This window comes from Haliotis rubra, unplaced genomic scaffold (genome assembly GCF_003918875.1).
Source record: "Haliotis rubra isolate DU_JTF1 unplaced genomic scaffold, ASM391887v1 Scf1866, whole genome shotgun sequence".
Taxonomy (NCBI): Eukaryota; Metazoa; Mollusca; class Gastropoda; order Lepetellida; family Haliotidae; genus Haliotis; species Haliotis rubra.
In genome coordinates, this window is record NW_025765854.1 from 34,556 (window position 1) to 54,183 (window position 19,628).

Below are 19,628 nucleotides of genomic sequence, written 5' to 3' on the forward strand. Positions count from 1 at the left end.
TTTAAGAACAAAATATATCCCAAATAATTACTTGTTAAAATATCCTTCAACTGCCTTTGTTTCCATTCTATCCTCCAAAATGTAATAATGTAATCTAGCGCTTTTGTAAAACATGCTGTTATCCTTAGAAGCAATATCTTATCTGAAGTATAATTTCTTTTGGGAAATGTCTGTAACATGTGCTGTATATATACTTGTATTACTTGTATATGGGCCGGAGGCCTTAAGTACAATAAATAATCTTTGACTCTGACATGAGGGTATTATGTCCCACCTTCTCGGCACCGCCTACCCAAGTTCGGCGCTCTATGACGTAGACTCGCACTCTCCGCTGTTAATTTTACCATCGGGTCTGAGGTTGACACTGAGTTTAAAAAGACCTCTGTCTAGTTAGAATTTGTCAGACACGGCGACGTCTATCAAGGAGGTGTAAAGTGAAAACTTGACCTTTAGTTTGGACTTATGTACCATTTACGTCTGTTGGCAATGTAATGATTTTAACGTGGCGTCACATGTCACCGTCGAGGGTGGAATAGGATACACAAAGAAGAATCTGACTCATACCTCGATATCTGTGTGAAAGTTGGCGGTTAAGCATTTCCTTTCTTGAATATATTTTGGGAAATCCTGGCATCCCATAAATCGATCCTGTACACTGTGCACTGTTGTCCTGGGATCAGTCATGAATATTTTTGGTTTGTTGTTACCCTTTCCATCGGCGTGGTGGTGGCAATACCCCGTTACCTTAGGGAGAAGGCGACCATAAGTGGAGCACTTGTGCTCAACCCTTTGTCTTATGGTCAATAAAATATGTTTAAAACTAACAATATCCCGTTGGAGCCGTTATGTGTTGAGACAGTGTTGGGAAAAGGCTTACAAATAGTATTTGGGAAAGTGTGACGTGGTAGTAACAAGGAGCATGATGCAACGTAGTATTTTTAAAGCGAATGGTAGGATCCTTACTTTGGTAAGTATTGGCTGAAACATTGCTCCTGAGGGCAGCCATGTACAGAACACATGGGATGGATTGTGCATTGGTGCTATATGCAACTCATATTTGGCACCATTATTTACATTCACATGAATATAAAAAATATATGATTGATTACATATTCCGTTTGTTATGGACGTACAACAGTTGAACGATTAGGATTGAATCAATTCTATATTTAGATGGCCATACAAATGGTCCTTTTTAATACATTTTATAGTAGGTAACGCCTTTTATTTTCATATTCAACAATAAAATGTTGAGTTATATTGATCTAGTCTCATGAAATAATTTGAAACATCTCCATTATAAGCAATACAAGGGCATAGGAGCGAAACAAATACACTTTACCGTATTCAGCAATGAGATGATTTGTGATACATATGGATCAAACAAAATTACGCCACTTCATAAGAAACAGGTTTCAGCTGGAACTATATTGTCTGTCGTTACAAACTAAGCACTGACGTTAGTATTGCACATTTCAGGAAAAAGTGTAATGTCTCGGAACTGTTTGTATCATGATGAAGGTACAACCTGAAATTTTGCTAAACAAAGTATATGTACTATGTTCTCAAGGGCTCGCTTCTTATCATTAGAAACACACTCGTCTGATTGCCTCTTTACAAACAGGGTAATGTGGAACCCAGTCTGCAAATCCATTACCCACCTGGTCCACTGTGTCTAGTCAAATGCGAAACGCCAAAGCACCCGAAGAGCATGAATGAGAATCAATAATTCTTCTGTGTTGTCTCTAAAAAGCAGTAAACCAGTATATATTTCTGTTTCAGAATATTATGGATATTGATGCTTTTAACTATGACTGGAGTGAGTTTGATTTCGCTGACTAATCTTTACAAGAAGTACTACAGCTACAGCTTCATCACCAAGATTACAAGAGAACGCAAACAACAGATCAGGTTTCCTGCTATCACTATATGCACTTTGAGCAAGTTTGACATAAGCAAACAGAACCTAACTAACGCAGAGCTAGCCTATCTTCGAAGCTCTGGGTACCTTGCACAAATTTCACCGCGAGTTGACTGGGATGGCCAGGAAGGAGAGAGCTCGATAAACTGATAATGTCAAGTTCTGGGCTGCTGGGGCATATATAAAAAGAGGATATTTTCAAAGTCATATTCTTCAAAAATAACCGAATCCTCCAGGAAAGCTTGAACTATAGTCAGAAGCAAGATCATCGCTGCTTCACCTTTAACGCTAACGCTGACATCAATGCTCTTGAGTCTGAAGAAACCAAATTGACAATGTCTATTGACATCATGCAAGATACCTATCTGGAAGGAGCTGCATACGAGGCAGGATACAGGTAAATATCATAATAGATAAATATATCCTGACAGGCACACATGTGCCAAGGGTCGAAAAGCAAACTATTTGTTCATAGTCTAAGACAAATGTAGTATAACAATCTCTGACATTTACAGACCAACATTTTGCCATTATTCCAGATGAAGTTATGTCAGACAAATCTGTTTTTCAGATCATCTGAACGTATTAGATTGCCCGACTGTGTGACTTGATTGATTTCTTGTACAGCACACACTGATGATGTGGACCCTTTCTTATAAATTCACTGTCACTGGTTTGTCTGGCCCATTCTCAATTATTTACATTAGTAAACAACTAGGAAGGAATATTATCTCTGGGCAAAGAACATTCAAGACGGTTATTTATAACTCTGCAGTTTGCACGGCAAAACTGAAGCCATATTATGAAAACAATGGAATGTATAATTGTTATGATGAGTGCAACTTCTAATCTGGTGCCACAATGTCGTCTTCTTTTGTTAAATCAGGTATACATCGATGAACCAGAAACAGCACCGAGCTACAGTGATCATTCATTGATTGGCGTATCAGTCGGGACGTCGACGTGCTTAGGGCTAACAAAGAAGATGGTAAGTTTGTGTCAAAACCAAAGCATATATTAAATTATGAGTCATGAGTTAAAATCGGTTTATAAGTACACACGATATTACCTCTAAATCAGTTAATTTCACCAGTATAAATAACGCTAAATAATTTGGTATATTCCCAGCAAATTGGTGGACAAAGCAATGGGACTGAAATAGCTAGAAGCACAATGATGGTGAACTAGGATTCGAACCAGTGTTGGATGTTTGTGGCACCCGGAAGACACACAACCCTGTACAGTGAATTGCAGGGCCATAAATATCTTGGACACGCCTGTCGGATTAGAGCATACAATCTCATGCATCTCGAATCCAACTTTGCCAACAAATAACATGTCCTTACGATGATGTTAAGATGCATCTGTTGATACATGCCCTCAGATGAAGTACCTTCCAGACCCCTATAATACCCACGGGACGGATTGTATAGACACTACAGCCTCGGACTTTGTCAACCCTCTGGAGTGGTTCAAGGTGTACAGCTTTGACGGGTGTCTTCTGGAGTGCTCCAATAAGGCTGCCATGGATGCCTGTAACTGCACCGCCGGCTGGGAACCCCAGCAAGGTACCTTTCCCATTTTAAAAAGCAATGGACACTTCACATCCCAAGAAAGCAATAACACAGTTTCTGCCATTTGGATATATGTCTCAAAATTATGTGTAGTAAACAGGGATGAGTACAATGGTGTCCTGTTTATTTTTCATTTACTAAACTAAGGCAGTGTGCCTTTAATATCATAGACTACGAACATGGCTGTTTTCACTTAGGGCATTTCTTGAAACTATTTGGAATCTCTCCAAGCTGTTGGCGTAGCGTTTTACCTTTTCTCCCAATACACAAAAAACATCTTAGAAAATACAGAAAAGTTTCACGTCAGTTTAAGATAGTTCTTGAACCTGTGGCATTTACACACATTTGAATTACTGAATTCGAGAATTTAGTTGCACACATGCTTTGTATTACATTAACTGGTGATGTATTTTCAGCAAGAGTCAGTCTGCGGCACTGCTCAGTGAAGGAAGCGAAAATATGTTACCGTAAGATCGTTTCTATTGCACTGAATATACAAACACGTATATACAGCATTGACATTTTCCCATGGTACATTCATTGTTATTGTTGATTTCCAAATGATAAAACCCAAAAAAATGTTGCATGTGTCTCGCAAGCGTGTGTCTATTAATCACTGTGACATACTGACACAGGCAATGAAGTTGCGTTAGGATAAGTGTGTCCTGAAGTGCCGATGGCTGCGATAAACAAACATGCAAAGGCTCCTTTTTCAAGCAAACACTTTCTGAAATTTGGAAACGAGTAAGTTCTCCTGTTGAAAAAAGGAAGGGAGACTGCAGAAAGAATACTTGTTAACTGTATACGATTTTTGCCATATGTTTTGAAGAATGGCAGGCTGATTAGTGTAAGAAGAACAGGGACAAGTGTCATGATGTATGTGTAATGTATAATGTATGCATATGATGTAATGAATATCTTCCACATGACACATAGTGACTAGTGAGGTCAACATATTTACTTTGGACCATACGGATTTGCTAATGCAAAACTCTTTGTGTTTAGATCAAGTACAGTCGGAAGCCGGGAAGAGTTGTGCATGTCAGTACCCATGTGAAGAGACATCGTATGACATACAAGTATCATCCATGGTGCTGCCATCAAATGTCACGTTCCCAAGTACTTTACTAAATGCGGCATATACCCCTGACAAGATAAGGTGAGACTAGATCTGCAGTGAAGCATTTCTTTAATGAATTAATATTCATCTTTAAAATTACTAAGCGCGATGCCCAGATAAGTGATTGTGCAGACAATATGCATGAAACAGTCTCCAGGTACGATTACAATCATTACATCAAAGAACTAACAAAGATCGTTCATACAAATATCATCCATGGTACTGCAGTCAACATCCATCGCTTCTCGGATCTGCATTGATTTTCTATACCGTATTTCCTCTAATAAGCGCCCGGGCGCATATTTTTTCAACGGACTCCTAGACCTGGTGCTTATTGCGCTTACTGGATGTACCGCAATTAATTGTTAGTAAGCGTTAGGGACCATTCCTTAATAAATCTATTTTGGGATCAAAGGAAAAGACATTTATGAAAAAACGTACCCGATGCTCATCAGAGACCCAGCGCTTATTTCTTAAACCACTGCTCTAACCCTGGCGCTCATAAGACGTCCGGCACACATTAGATACCCGGTGCGTATTGGAGGAAATACGATATCTTTAAACTTATAACTCAACAAGATGCATAGCAAATTGATAGTTAAGAAACAACAATGAAAACATGTCTCATTACGACTGAATTCTTAAAACAAAGCATACGCCTTTAGCTTTTGTCACTGAATTCAGGATCGGAGCATGTTCTGTGGAACAATTCTTTACTCATGTTTTCCTTTATATCATCCAGACAAAATTACCTGGTTCTACAAATCAGACTTGCCAGCATGGTAGTTGAAAGGACCGAGCAACATACCAGAACTGGAGCTGAATGATATATTTGGTTTGTATCAAACTCTCTATTTTTGTGATGCCTTTCTTTGGGAAAGTGTTTTCAAGTTAGTTGGGACGCAGTAGCTTGCTGTGTAGAAACTGTGTTCTGCAGTCATGAACGTGATATATAATGTTTTCATATTGTTCAGTCCATGGTCCGACTCGTTAATTTTCCTTGGTTTGAGAGCACCGAATTCTTGCTCTTAACTCTATATGAAAATGATCAATTTCAACATTGCTCTCACAGTACCCCAACATTAATAAAAACACATGTTCAAGTGGAAATATCAGTGGATCAGTCATCCGGCGGTACTGCTCATGTTGATCAAGTCATTTATCCTTTAAATGGATCAGGATATCACATTGTTCAACATTGTCAAACTGATTTACGAAACTCGTGCCAGAATTCATGTGCTACCCTCACTCCCCTACCCCTCTCCTCCCCAAATGATACCCAAACGTGCACATAGGCACTCTTGAAATAGTTTTCTATTAAGTATATTCGAGCATGAAGATAGGAATGTCACTCACACTCTGTTGACACAGAAATACTAACTACGCATACTTAATGTCAAGGTGACATGATATTATCTACTTGTGCAGCCAATATTGGTGGCCAGATTGGACTGTTTCTTGGGGCCAGCATACTCACCATCGTCGAACTCTTGGAACTAGTGGCCGCATGTTTGCTGGCAAGCCTGACGACCCTTTGGGCCAGACGTAAACGTGATGGTTGAGGAAGAACATGGACCACGGTAATGTTTGACCTTTGAGGATTCTATTCTTAATAGCAAATCTATTTCATGTTCTCATTTGGTTTGTTTGAAGATTTCCTTTATTATATAAAACAACATTTTAGGGAAGTGATTGTTAGACAGTGTTACATGATCAGTGCAGTTCTTTTAGGTCGAAATTCAATTCCAGGTTTAGTTGTAAAGACATAATCATTAGCACAACATTAAAGTTTTCAACTTCAGCATAAAGATAGGTTTCTGACAAAGTCTTCAGTAGCCAGTTTCTGTACGCAGCTTAAACAAAAGGTGAGCGTCGAAGCTTGGGGCGCGAGCCTGAGTGAGCCGCCTCAGGGTGCAGATCTTGGTGGTAGTAGCAAATACTCAGAGAATCAATTTAACTTCTTACAAGGGCCAGTACTCATGTTAGGTAAAACCTCAATATTTATAGGTTTTTGGTAAGTCAGTTCGATTATAGTTTCCCCGCAGTAGACTAACTGCGATAAATAAAGAAATAAGGGCATCTTCAGTTTCATATAATGCTCTCACAATATTTAAGTTTTCCACTTCAGAGATGACAAATCTTACTGTTCATTCACATGGCCAGTATTTCGATAAAATAACCATTTCACTGTTAAGCTAATGCGTTTGAAAGCCCTAACAAACCAACTTGTTAAATGCTATATTCAGAACTCGTGCAAACTCGTGAATACAGCGAACAGTTTTGGAACCATTTGTTGGAATGTGGACAAATAGCATTACTGAATATTGCAAAATATGCTGCTGATACATTGATTGCACCAAAACAAAACTGCTGTCGAAGTAATTCATACCGTTTGTTGACCAGCTGATGACAAAGAATAGCCACTAACATAGCACTGACCATAAATTATCACAATTCTCTGTCAAGACTATGAAAGAAACATATTCAAAATACAAACAAACATATATCATTTAGATCGTAATAATCAGGACCGTTCATATTCCTTCAAAATGTGTGATAATTATTAAGCAATTGTGAGTGGGACGCTTCGATATAGATCGACAAGGAAAACGAATCTGTATGAAACGTAGGACTAACGAAATATAATAAGTTGTTATCCATAGGGTTTGTCAATATTGTACTTCCAAACTCTAAAATGCCCCTCAAAGAAATTGTTACAATTTTTTCATTTTGTCATACATTGTCATGCATTTAGATACAATATTATTTGCTGCTTGCCTTGTTTCAGATTGCTCCAGTCTCGAGGAAGCTTGATCCCTGCTGTGTTGAATTGTAGATATTCATGTTCCATTGAATACATATGTCGGTTTTTTAAATAATAACGAGGCTTTGTGTTGTGGTTACTTTCTCCTCCGAAGTTAAAGTTTAACGCTTCACTGCGTCCATCTAAACATTGTAAAATATGGCTTCCAAACACAGCCTTGAGAAATATTGGTTGATGTATGTTGTCAGAGATAAGCCTTAAACACATCACTGACATGAAATGTAAATTATTTGTAGTTTCAAGCATGAGTTAGAAGAACTAATCGTCGGATCCCATTGTATGATATAATCCCTACCCACCAGCAACACATACCTCGACTACCTGGAAAATGCATTTGGTTCATTCACTCACTTTAAAAAAGGAAGCTCTGTGGAGCCCTGTTGTGCCATGTTCGAGAAACGCCGTCGCCACAGCATGATCACTTTCATCTGCATCAAATGTTTTCAGAAAAGAATGTGTGTCTTCTCTTTTCACAAAATCACATTTCAACGGCAAAAGTTGTAATAACATACATTCATAAAGCTGTATGGTGATGTTGCCTTTGTTTGGTTGATTGGTTTATTGGTTGATTGTTCTTTCTTTCCTTCTTTGTATTGCTTTAATTGTTAAATATCATCGAAATGAAACATTTATATACATCACGGATATCATAGGTTGTTTTAGTTGTAGGCGTACATCTGGTGATCAAGGGTGTAGTTGTAAGAAAAGAATCCAGATCATTATATTCAAAGTTTTCTTTACTTTGAAAGAGGAAAAACAAATATACTTATTTTCTAAGCTGTGTGCTAAGTTTCTTTATGCTTGAATGACTTGGGTTACAATGTGCCTTGGCATTTGATCATGAAAAGGACAACCATGTTTCATTATGAATGAAGATTTAAATGTATCCTTCAAGACCCCACACATTCACCCTAAATTAATGCTGTCTAAAGATTCCAAATCTTCCCCAGAAAACATTAAACAGAACAATCTAGTGATCAGCTTTGATATATTCTATAAATGAGCAGTAAACCTTTAGAATAGAAACTAATTAATTCCTCTCTGCCTTAAATGTACATATAACTGTGGTTACCGAGATCCTCTTTGGTGTTTTGCCTGTTCATAAACAAGGTGGCAATACAGTCGATGATTTGATCATGAACATGATCTAATAACCAGCATGGGTAACGTTATCATGGTATATATTGTTAGTTGGTTGTGTATTACAGCTATATGGCGTCGGTTTGTAAATAATCGAATCTGGACCACACAATCCAGTGATCAACAGCATGAGCATTGGTCTGGGATACGATGACATGTGTCAACCAAGTCAGCGAATCTGACCACCCGATCTCGTAGGTCGCTTCTTATGAAAAGCACGGGTTGTTGAAGATCGATTTTAACCTTTATCTATTCGGGTAGTAGATATTGTCAGTATGAAACAAACCAATGAACAGAATTAATCAACACTGTGTTATATTACCTCACCGAGGGCAAATGTCAACAAAAATTAACGTACTTGATACCAAGTACAAAAATAATCATTTAAAATCATCAGAAAAAATATTACCATTTCATGAGGGCACTGTAGTTTTCCAACAGAATTAGTGTTTAGTGTTCTTCGCTGTATTAAATATTTACACACACACACACACACACACACACACACACACACACACACACACACACACACACACACACACACACACACACACACACACACACACACACACACACACACAAATTTATCAAAAGAGGACGTTAAGGTAACCGGCATATACACTTATCCAACCAATGTTGATAGACCAACATTATTAATTTAACATCAATATTCTAATGTGGGGAGGTCATCATGCGAATGTGGATCGTAAATATCTTGTATTAGGAAAACACTGTGTGTTTTGAGAGCCTTGGCGTACATATTACTGCACCGGACTGTACTATTGGTTTACGATGATCACAATCAAACAAATACAAAGATTCTACACATTATTACGGTTCTGAAAAGTTTTATTAAAATACAGTACATATTATTATATAATTAACTTCATAGATGTTTGTCGGCTCAGGTAAAATGTTACACCAATCGCAATAAATGTGTATTTCCTGCCCAAACTGTAAAGGTCTGTAACATATGCAGTACCGTTGAAAAGAGTGAGTGAGTGAGTTTAGTTTTCGCAATATTCCAGCTATATGGCGGCGGTCTGCAAATAATCGAGTCTGGACCATACAATCCAGTCATCAACAGCATGAGCATCGAGCGCAATTGACATATGTCAACTAAGTCAGCGAGTCTGACTACCCGATCCGTTCGTCGCCTCTTACAACAAGCATGGGTTACTGAAGGTACATTCTAACCCGGACCTTCATGGGGAGACAAGCATGGGTTACTGAAGATACATTCTAACCCGGACCTTCACGGGTAACCGTTGATAAGAGAGACCAGGATTTCAACAAACTGCACAAATGCCCAGCAACTGTAAAAACATCGATCAATTGGGCAGCTATAACATGCACTCAGACAAGTTCCGAGAAAGCAAATTAAAAACATCGGATGATCTGTTTAAATCACATCAAATATAACCTATGACAGATGGAACAAAAAACAAAACAAAAGCTCGTGTTAACAATTTACAGTTCAATTGTAAATCTGTTTGACTAAGATGAATATTACACAGATAACACAATTCGTCACACACTGTGTTCAATAAATATATTTACTCAGAGACTGATATAACAGCTCTGGCACTGTTGACCATTAAACAATTATGATATTGTATTACTTCATCAAACAACAGGACGTCTGGGGTGATTTCATTGATGATACTCTGAAAACATGACCTGTCAACCTTTTTCCAGACCACACAGCAAGCATTGATCATATTCTTTGAATGCGGCGTTGTCTCCACTGGCAGGATGAGGTTGGGGCCCGTGGTCCCTCTTAAGGATAGTGTGACATTGCGGGAAGAAGTCATATCTCAGTGGCAGGACTTATGGCGAGACTTCCTGCAAAATACCAGCCTCCATGGCAGTAAGAATATCAATTGTCACAAGCGTCATAAAATTGTCAGGTGAGTCGCGTCATTTGGGGCAGTTTGTGTTTCTTGATCGAGATATCCTTATGGAAATGAATAAATGTATTGTTTTGATGTTGCTTGACGCTCCACTCTGCAATATTCCAACTGTACTGCAGCAGCCTTTAAATAATCGTGTCTGGACCAGAAAATCCAGTGCTTCACAGCACGAGCAGCGATCTAAGCTGTGATATAATGACTTGTTTCAACCAAGTCAGCAAGCCTGACCACCCGATCCCGTTAGTCGCTTCTTACGACAAGCATGGGTTTGCTGAGATCAATTCTAACGCCGCACTCAGCAAATTTCCAGCTATATGGCGGCGGTCTGTAAATAATCGAGTCTGAACCAGACATTCCAGGTATCGACAACATGAACATCGACAGGGATACGATGACATGTGCCAACCAAGTCGGCGTGCCTGACCACCCGATCCCGTTAGTCGCTTCTTACGACAAGCATGGGTTTGCTGAGATCAATTCTAACGCCGCACTCAGCAAATTTCCAGCTATATGGCGGCGGTCTGTAAATAATCGAGTCTGAACCAGACATTCCAGGTATCGACAACATGAACATCGACAGGGATACGATGACATGTGCCAACCAAGTCGGCGTGCCTGACCACCCGATCCCGTTAGTCGCTTCTTACGACAAGCATGGGTTTGCTGAGATCAATTCTAACGCCGCACTCAGCAAATTTCCAGCTATATGGCGGCGGTCTGTAAATAATCGAGTCTGAACCAGACATTCCAGTTATCGACAACATGAACATCGACTGGGATACGATGACATGTGTCAACCAAGTCGGCGTGCCTGACCACCCGATCCCGTTAGTCGCTTCTTACGACAAGCATGGGTTTGCTGAGATCAATTCTAACCCGGATCATCAACGGTGTGAATAAATGAAAGTACACTCTTCAAAAAAGAAAAGCATAGGTCAAAAATAAGGAAATGTATTAAACGTATTTAAGTGTACATACGTCGATGAAGCTTGAACATAGATGAAGGGAATTCGACACACGGATGAAAATATGTATTGTTGCAATTGTCAGTATTAACTCAGTTCACTGTACATATGTGGACACAAGGGGCGTTCAGGTCAGTACTTGGTGACACCACCCCTTGTTGCTGTCACTGCTCAACACCACCTTGGAATGGATTGGTGAATTCGTGGACTTTGCTTGGGGAATTCTTTCGCCATTCCTCCTGCAAGGCGTTGGCAAGTTCTGCGTAAGTGTCCAAGGACGATGGTGACTTTACGGAGGCGTCGGTCAAGTTCGTCCCATAGATGCTCGATCGAGGTTCAGATCAGGCGATTTGAAGGCCGCCAGGAATAATTGACGTTTGCATTGGCATGGAGATCACTCGAGCTGCGTGGGGTCGGGTCGAAACAGCTCTCTCTGGTGGTTAGAAAGTGGGAGGAGGTGCGGTCGCAGGATTTGGTCGATTTAGCGATTTGCTGTAAGATTGCCTTGAACCACCACTAGCTCTGATCTACCCGTGTAGGACATGGCTCCCCACACCATGACGCTCACTCCACCACATCCGTAGACCTGTCGAACGCAGTTCGGTGCAAAACGTTCGTGTTGCTGTCGATAGACACGTTGTCTCCCATCCCGTCGTTGAAGGAGAAAATGCGATTCATCGCGTAACTAAACACGATCCATGCGTTCCCCAGGTTCCCTGCCTGTACCCTGTTGCAACATTGGACACGTCGTTGTCGGTGTAGGCGTGTCATTACAGGTCCAACTTTTGGTCGATATGCTCCAATTCCCACTTCTCTCAGACGATTTCTGATGGTTTGGGCGGAAATTCTTCGAAGACCAGGCACCTAGCCTGTAATGTCCGTTGCTGTAGCAAATCGGTGACGTAGGTGATACACCCGGATTAATCATTCCGGAGCAGGAGTGGTGACTCTTGGTGTTCTCTACCCTGGTATTTTCCAATTGTCTCAATATGAGGATTGCTGTATATCACAATATTGCAAATATATCGCAATGAACTGCTGAAAACGCCTATGCGTTTTTGTAAGAGTGTATATAGGAAATTGCTCATATATCCATTTCAGGTTCGTGAGTGAAAATCTGGGAATAAATGAAGGAACCCTTGCACTTTCATGTCCCTCATATATTCCATTTCAAACAGTTTTGTTTTTGCTCTTCAGACTTACAAAAGATAATAGTGCTCTTCTGTCACATGTAATTTCAAGACAAAGAAAGTTCGAAGAGCCCCATGGTGAAACTGTAGGAAGCCGTTGCATTGTGACATATTAGGTTCTTCTTTATTCTTTCAGCTGAACTGCCAGCGGAACTTTATTGTTGCAATTGCATTAATCTTGTTATATTTAAAAGACCGTGTAGCTCTAGTTAACTCATTATCAAACGTTAAATATGCCAGATTTGATGTTCATGTAACATTGGCAGAAATAAAGATACACTGAAAAAATCATTGCAAAGAGCCAATTAAGTAATCGCAAAACACACAGGTAATGGCTCAGCAGAAGCATTCTTGTAATGTCAAAGGAGATGATGTTTACAGAGCCAACATGCTTTTAAAGTGCATACCAACAATAATTGTCATTTTTTAAAACCTTTTTCCCCCAAATTGGGTATTGACTGTATGGAATTGTAATTTTAGCTTAAAGTAATTGGGGTTGGCATCGGTGCGAGCATCTGTTTGATTGGTGGAACGGTTTCTGACGAGATGATGTTTACAATTCATTTTTGGTCCTGGGATATTCACTCTAAATATATTGCCTAATACCATATACTATTCCCAATGTTTTCTGGATAATACAGTGTTTGCAATTGCCTACCAGTCAGATTTAGGAAGGTGCTTTAATAAATTTGTTTTCTTTTGCTGACGTTATCATCCACAATGTCGTGCTGTGATGCAACATTGATACTTTGGTGTATGAGTCAGATGGACCACTGTAGACTGTGAAAATGCCATCTTTCGAGGACTCTAAAATCTTTTTGACACGATACAATTACATGCAATACAGATTCTGAATGCGTTTCTTGATTTGTCAAAATTGTAGGTGTGGTGAACATTTACAACCTGCATCACATCCAGCTTTTCATCCACATCAAGGTTACGCTCTGTGATATACTGCTGAAAGAAGTGTCGAATGACATAGTTATTGAATATTTGTAATAATCATGATTAAGGAGAATTGGGACACGATGTAAATCAGAATAGTATTCTTTATGGTATGGTAGGATGAGGTTGTCATACCTCTGGTTCATTCTCTGAACTGGTTCATTTTGCTGTTTCAGGGTGGTGTGGACTGTGTTGCTTTTGGCAATGGCTGGAGTGTGTCTGAAGACGCTAACTGATCTTTACAGCAGGTACTACAGCTACAGCTTCACCACCAAGATTACAAGGGAACGCAAACAGCAGATCAGGTTTCCTTCTATCACTATATGTAACCGGAACAAGTTTCACATAAGCCAAAAGAACCTTAATGACACACAACTCAATTATCTTCGACATACTGGGGACCTAGAAGAAATATACCCGTCTATTGACTGGAATGGGAAGGAGGGGACCGAGCTAAATAAGATGGATAATGTCAAATTCTGGGAAAGAGGGGCATACAAAGAAGAGGATATGTTCAAAATGACATATTTCAAGAACCAACCTTTCAACGTGATGAGGCTGAACTACAGTCAGAAACAAGATCAACGCTGTTTCACATTCAACGGTGGTGATTTCGTGTCCGAAAATAGCGGACTGACCTTTGTTATTGACATCATGCAATGGACCTATTTGGATGGAGGAGTATACGAGGCCGGGGTTACGGTAAAAATGTTTATATCTTTCAATTGTTGATACATATGATAATATTCCAGGGACAGAAAAGTATTAAGGTGTTTAATTAGGCCATTACCTCATTAAATATGACAATACCATTTTTATCTTACTGTTCACAGCAAACTCTGAAATGAAACATGTCTCCAAATTACAAACCCATGAAGATCCCGGTTAGAATTGGTCTTCAGTAACCCATGCTTGTCGTAAGAGGCGACTAACGTGATCGGGTGGTCAGGCACGCCGACTTGGTTGACACATGTCATCGTATCCCAGTCGATGCTCATGTTGTCGACAACTGGAATGTCTGGTCCAGACTCGATTATTTACAGACCGCCGCCATATAGCTTGAATATTGCTGAGTGCGGCGTTAACAACACACCCACCAACCAACCCCAAATTACAAACTGGATAAGGTGTGATGATTAACCTTCGCCTTCAATGGCGAGTCCATAACTTAGCATGACCATGAACTCAAGAGGCAAATGACATGTTGATGGAACAGTCAATTATAAAATCCTCCTCAGGTTGGTTTCCATCCGCGATTATTCAGTTTATATTTTCTCCATTCTATTTGAAAACAAATATCCTGTACCCATTTGTCACCTTCGTCGCACCTATCTGTTATTCTACGTTTCGACCCTTGAAGATTCCAAATTATAACTTATCTACAACTACCCAGAGTAGTTTTCAAACAATATTTTGAGCTCTCGAGATTGTTTTGTTTCACCCAAATCAGGTCTCTATCGATGAACCAGACACAGCCCCGAGCTATAGTGATGATGCAATAACTGGTGTCTCAGTCGGGACGTCCACACGCTTAAAGATGACAAAGAAAGAGGTACGTTTGTGTCGGGAATATTCAGACGCCTGTTAAATTGTAGATACCCTAAACCCCTAAATTAACAGGTGTCCTCCTACATACCAAGAAAGAATATTGGTTACGTGGGGATTTCAAGTTCAAAACTATTTTTTAGCAACCTATGCTTATCGACTGTTCAGTCCTCGGTGGTCACCCATGATTTAACAGACCTCTCATTTGCACGGATTGTGTTGATACTAAGTCTCGGACGAGTGTCGCATAAGAGCACACAATCCCGTGCATCTCGAGTCCAACTTTGCCAACAAAAAACATGTATGGGCTTGTGATGTTGTTGAATTGCGGTTCTCATCATATGTCTACAGATGAAATACCTTCCGCACCCATATAATTCCCGCGGGACGGACTGTGTGGACACGAAAGCCTCGCACTTTGTCAACCCCCTGGAATGGTTCAAGGTGTACAGCTTTGACGGGTGTCTTCAGGAGTGCTCCAATAAGGCTGCCATGGATGCCCTGTAACTGCACCGCAGGATGGGAACCTCGTCAAGGTACTTATATGTTTTCATTTTCACAACAAAGGACAAGTAACGTTCAATGATAACAATAACGCATTTGATACCGTTGGATGGGAACCTCGATTAGGTGTCGCTATTCATATTTCAATTTATTCTGGTTCTTTTTTAGATACAAATAAAAGTGACTCTGTCATTTTGAGCATTTCTCAAAACCTGAATACATGACGCTTTTATGGATAACAATGTCTGTTTATTCTAAATACGACGTTCCAGAGCTAGTTCTTTCTCCTTCATCAGGTGATCAATATTGAAGGAGCAAGGATTAGCTCTGAAACGTCGTATGAATAATAATAAGTTCTTATCCAAAAAAACTTGTCATGTATTCATGTTCGTCCAACTTCTAAATGCCTTTCAAGAACTTTCTAAAAAGTATAACTGGAACAAGATATAGATAAACGGGTGTCTGTATTTTCTATCCTGTTTCCTATCAGTATCAGTAATCATAATATCAATAGCAAATATGATACAAACACAGCTCTTCTCTGAAATTATGGCCTTTAAACTCACTGGAGCAGAGGCATTTGTGTTAAATTGATTGGCGATATCTATTCCAGCCTCTGCTCTGTAAAGGAACTCCACACGTGTTACTGTCCCAAAAGCAGTAAGTTTATTTCTATGGCACGTATGTTACAACCAAATAGTACCTTTGGTTATTAAATGTCCATGGCTGTATTTCTAATTTTGCATTGTGTTTGTGGTTCTTGTAAAATGACCTTGTGTCCAGCATCCACTTTCGGAAACCTTAAGTTTTATTGAGGGTTTTAGTTTGAAATGTTCGAAATGTACCAACACAATGCCTCTAGTAATTTTGAAGGCTGTTTTGAACATAGCTAGCCCTGACGTGCCGTTTATTGCAATATCAGGTTTATCTGTGTCAGGAACTGTCTTTGCAAACGTGTCCCTGCAATTTATTTGATGACCTCTTGATTCAATGTAAAATTACATAATGATATTGAGATACCGCCATATGAAACCATGTATATATTTGATCATGTAAGACTCTCTCTATATATATTTAGATCAAGTACAATCGGAAGCCAGAATGGGGAAGAATTGTGCATGTCGGTACCCATGTGAAGAGACATCGTATGACATACAAGTGTCATCCATGGCGCTGCCATCAAATGTCACGTTCCTCTCTAATCTACTGCAAGCAGCATATACCCGTGTAATGATGAGGTGAGAACAGATCTAAAGTGAAGCAGCTCTTTGATAAGTTAATATTTCATCTTCGAAATTACTAATCGCGATGCAGCGAGAATTTATTGTACAGTAAATATGCATGAAAGAGTTTCCACTGATACGCGTTACATCATTTAACATTTAATTTAAGATGTGTACAAACGGTGTGGACAAAATATAACGACAACTTCCATAAAGAATTTAATGTGGACTCTGCAGCATGAATTCAGCTATATAACAAGCATGTGTGTAATCACTTGCTATTAGTTAGTAGTGGTACCAGGTCTTAGCATGTCCCAGCGGTGGCCTCTATCAAACACACTGGTAAAGGCGTTTACCTGATATCACACGACGACGTGTGGAAAAGTAAAAAAGAGAAATGCATCGGACATTATTTTTTACTCTCTTGCTTCAATTTTGGAAATATCAGACCATCTATGAATTGAGCCTTTTACTAGGGCATCTAATGTTCTAACAATACTCGAAAAACCTTGAAATCAGCGCTCAGGCCATAAACATTTTGGTCATGTTTTTTTTTATTCAGACAAAATATCCTGATTGTACAGATAAGGTTATCCAACATGGTAGTTGACAGGGCGGAACACAAGCCGGACTTGGAGCTTGGTGATATATTTGGTCTGTATGAACTTTATGCATTTATGTAATTACTCAAAGTTTGATTTGGAGAAAGTATATATTATATAAGAGAATATCCAACAAATACAGATTAAACTATGGTGGTGTGTGGTCCTGTGCAAAGAGCTCAGGTCACAAATCAGTTGAAGTTAAGCAACGTTGAACGCAGACTGTCATTGTATAGGTAACCGTTTGGGGCAGATTGACTCCTGAGAGTTTCTAGGACTTCAGTCCTGCCCCACAACGAACCACATGTGGTCTCAACTTGGACAAGTGAGTTTGATCAAAATCGCTTCTGATCACCCAGCAAAAATTGGTACCCTGTGGAATAAGCCATGAGACTATCAACCTTCTAGCGACTGACGGGCGGCTTGGGTTATCCATGGTAATTATAATCAGATTGTGCGCTTTCAACAGGATATGAAGCCTGGAAAGCCGCATCATAAATATTATCATTATTAACTATCCTGGTACTGGGAGCTGAATGTGACGAACGGACAGGTTGATGGAGTCGTGATGTGTTTGACACCCTATATCTGTATGTGATCAGAGAGCACAATAGATATTCAATCTGATGATTGCAAGACCTGAATTTACTTATGCCTAGGTATACTAAGAGTCAAACATGTCTTTTGACGATCGCTGTATCGGGCATAGTAGAAACTGGGTCAACACAGCGTCACGTTGCAAACGTCTTTAGTGTGAGCCAAAGGCATCGATGCCAGACGTTTGGATCAGTTGCCCATCAACTAGCTTGTGGTCGACAGTGCTACACCTCGGAGAGACAGGTTTCTCCTGGCTGCAGCAAGACGTCATCACTTTGAGGTCACTTTGAGCGATCCTCAATAACTTGTGTACAGTTAAAATACTGTTCAACGAAATGTCCAATTCATTCACTCGCTCACTAACGATTGTTTTAGTTCATATGTTAAAGCGATGCTCGAAATATTCCAAATCTTCAGTAGGTAGAGAATCAGCCATGTCATTTTCGGTTGAGGCTTATGAGCATATGACATTGAAAAGATATCCTACCTCAGATAAGAAATGACACCATTGACTACTCACTGGTTGTCCTGATAAGAAAAGTGAATTAGTGAATATGGTTTTACGCCGCTTTTAGCAATATCACGGCGGAGAGCACCAGAAATGGGCTTCACACATTGAACCTATGTGGGAATCGAACCCTGGTCTTCGGCGTGACGAGCGGACGCTTTAATCACTAGGCTATCCCACCTCCCCGATAATAATAAATTTCATAGGAGACGTTGGTATGTCTCAAAGGACTGTCTGAAAGCTTAGAAGCATGTGCCGAGAATGGTAATTTGAGGAAGAAGATGATTCCAGATTTGATTCACCGTTGCTTCTTGGCTGTAAGTGATGGAAATGTTATTGGCACTGTAAATTCTAGGTCATGACGGGATATTACAAGCTCACATAGACACATTGTGGTGGTTTTTCCCTGTGGGAAACATTCTCGTTTCACTATACTGATAAACGTCAACCTGACGTCTCCTTGTGTACCTTTGCAGCCAGAGTTGGTGGTCAGATTGGACTGTTCCTTGGGGCAAGTATACTCACCACCGTAGAACTGCTGGAACTATTGGCCGCGTGTTTGCTGGCAAGCTTGACGTCACTGTGGGCCAGATATAAACCTAAAGGTTGAAGAACACAATGGACCCTGGTAACCCAGATAGATCACTCATTTTTTATTATCATTCTCTAAATAATGTACTAATGATATGTTTTCACCACTCAGTGTTCGAAGTGTTTGTATGTTTTTCATAAGTTTTCCATCATAAGGGATAAATATTTCAATGTAAAAACTGTTAAGGATCTTTTTAGTTATGTTAATTACCATTTTATTATCGAATTTTTCAAAGAAATAGAACTCATAGATGAATTTTGATTCAAATGTTTTGTAGATTAATGCATTTTAGTATTGGTGATTTAAATTAGAAAGTGATTTTTTATGAGTGGCTGTACCTTCGAAGGGGGTTGACGTAGGGTAAAAATATTGTAAAAAAACATTACAAGTAAATTTAAGTCTACAAGGTTTTTTAATCGTAGTATTTTTGTCATTTTAATGTATGGCTAAATCTCAGCATAAACG

At 39.6% G+C, this 19,628-nt stretch overlaps 1 protein-coding gene across 1 annotated transcript; it reads left to right on the plus strand.

Annotated features, from left to right (window-relative positions):
• The first annotated feature begins 10,334 nt into the window (after positions 1-10,334).
• LOC124273982 (acid-sensing ion channel 1-like) lies at positions 10,335-15,644 on the plus strand. The gene is made up of 3 exons (XM_046709317.1): positions 10,335-10,489; positions 13,769-14,294; positions 15,489-15,644. The coding sequence occupies exons 1-3, from the start codon at positions 10,335-10,337 to the stop codon at positions 15,642-15,644; spliced, it is 837 nt and encodes a 278-aa protein (XP_046565273.1).
• The last annotated feature ends 3,984 nt before the right edge of the window (positions 15,645-19,628 follow it).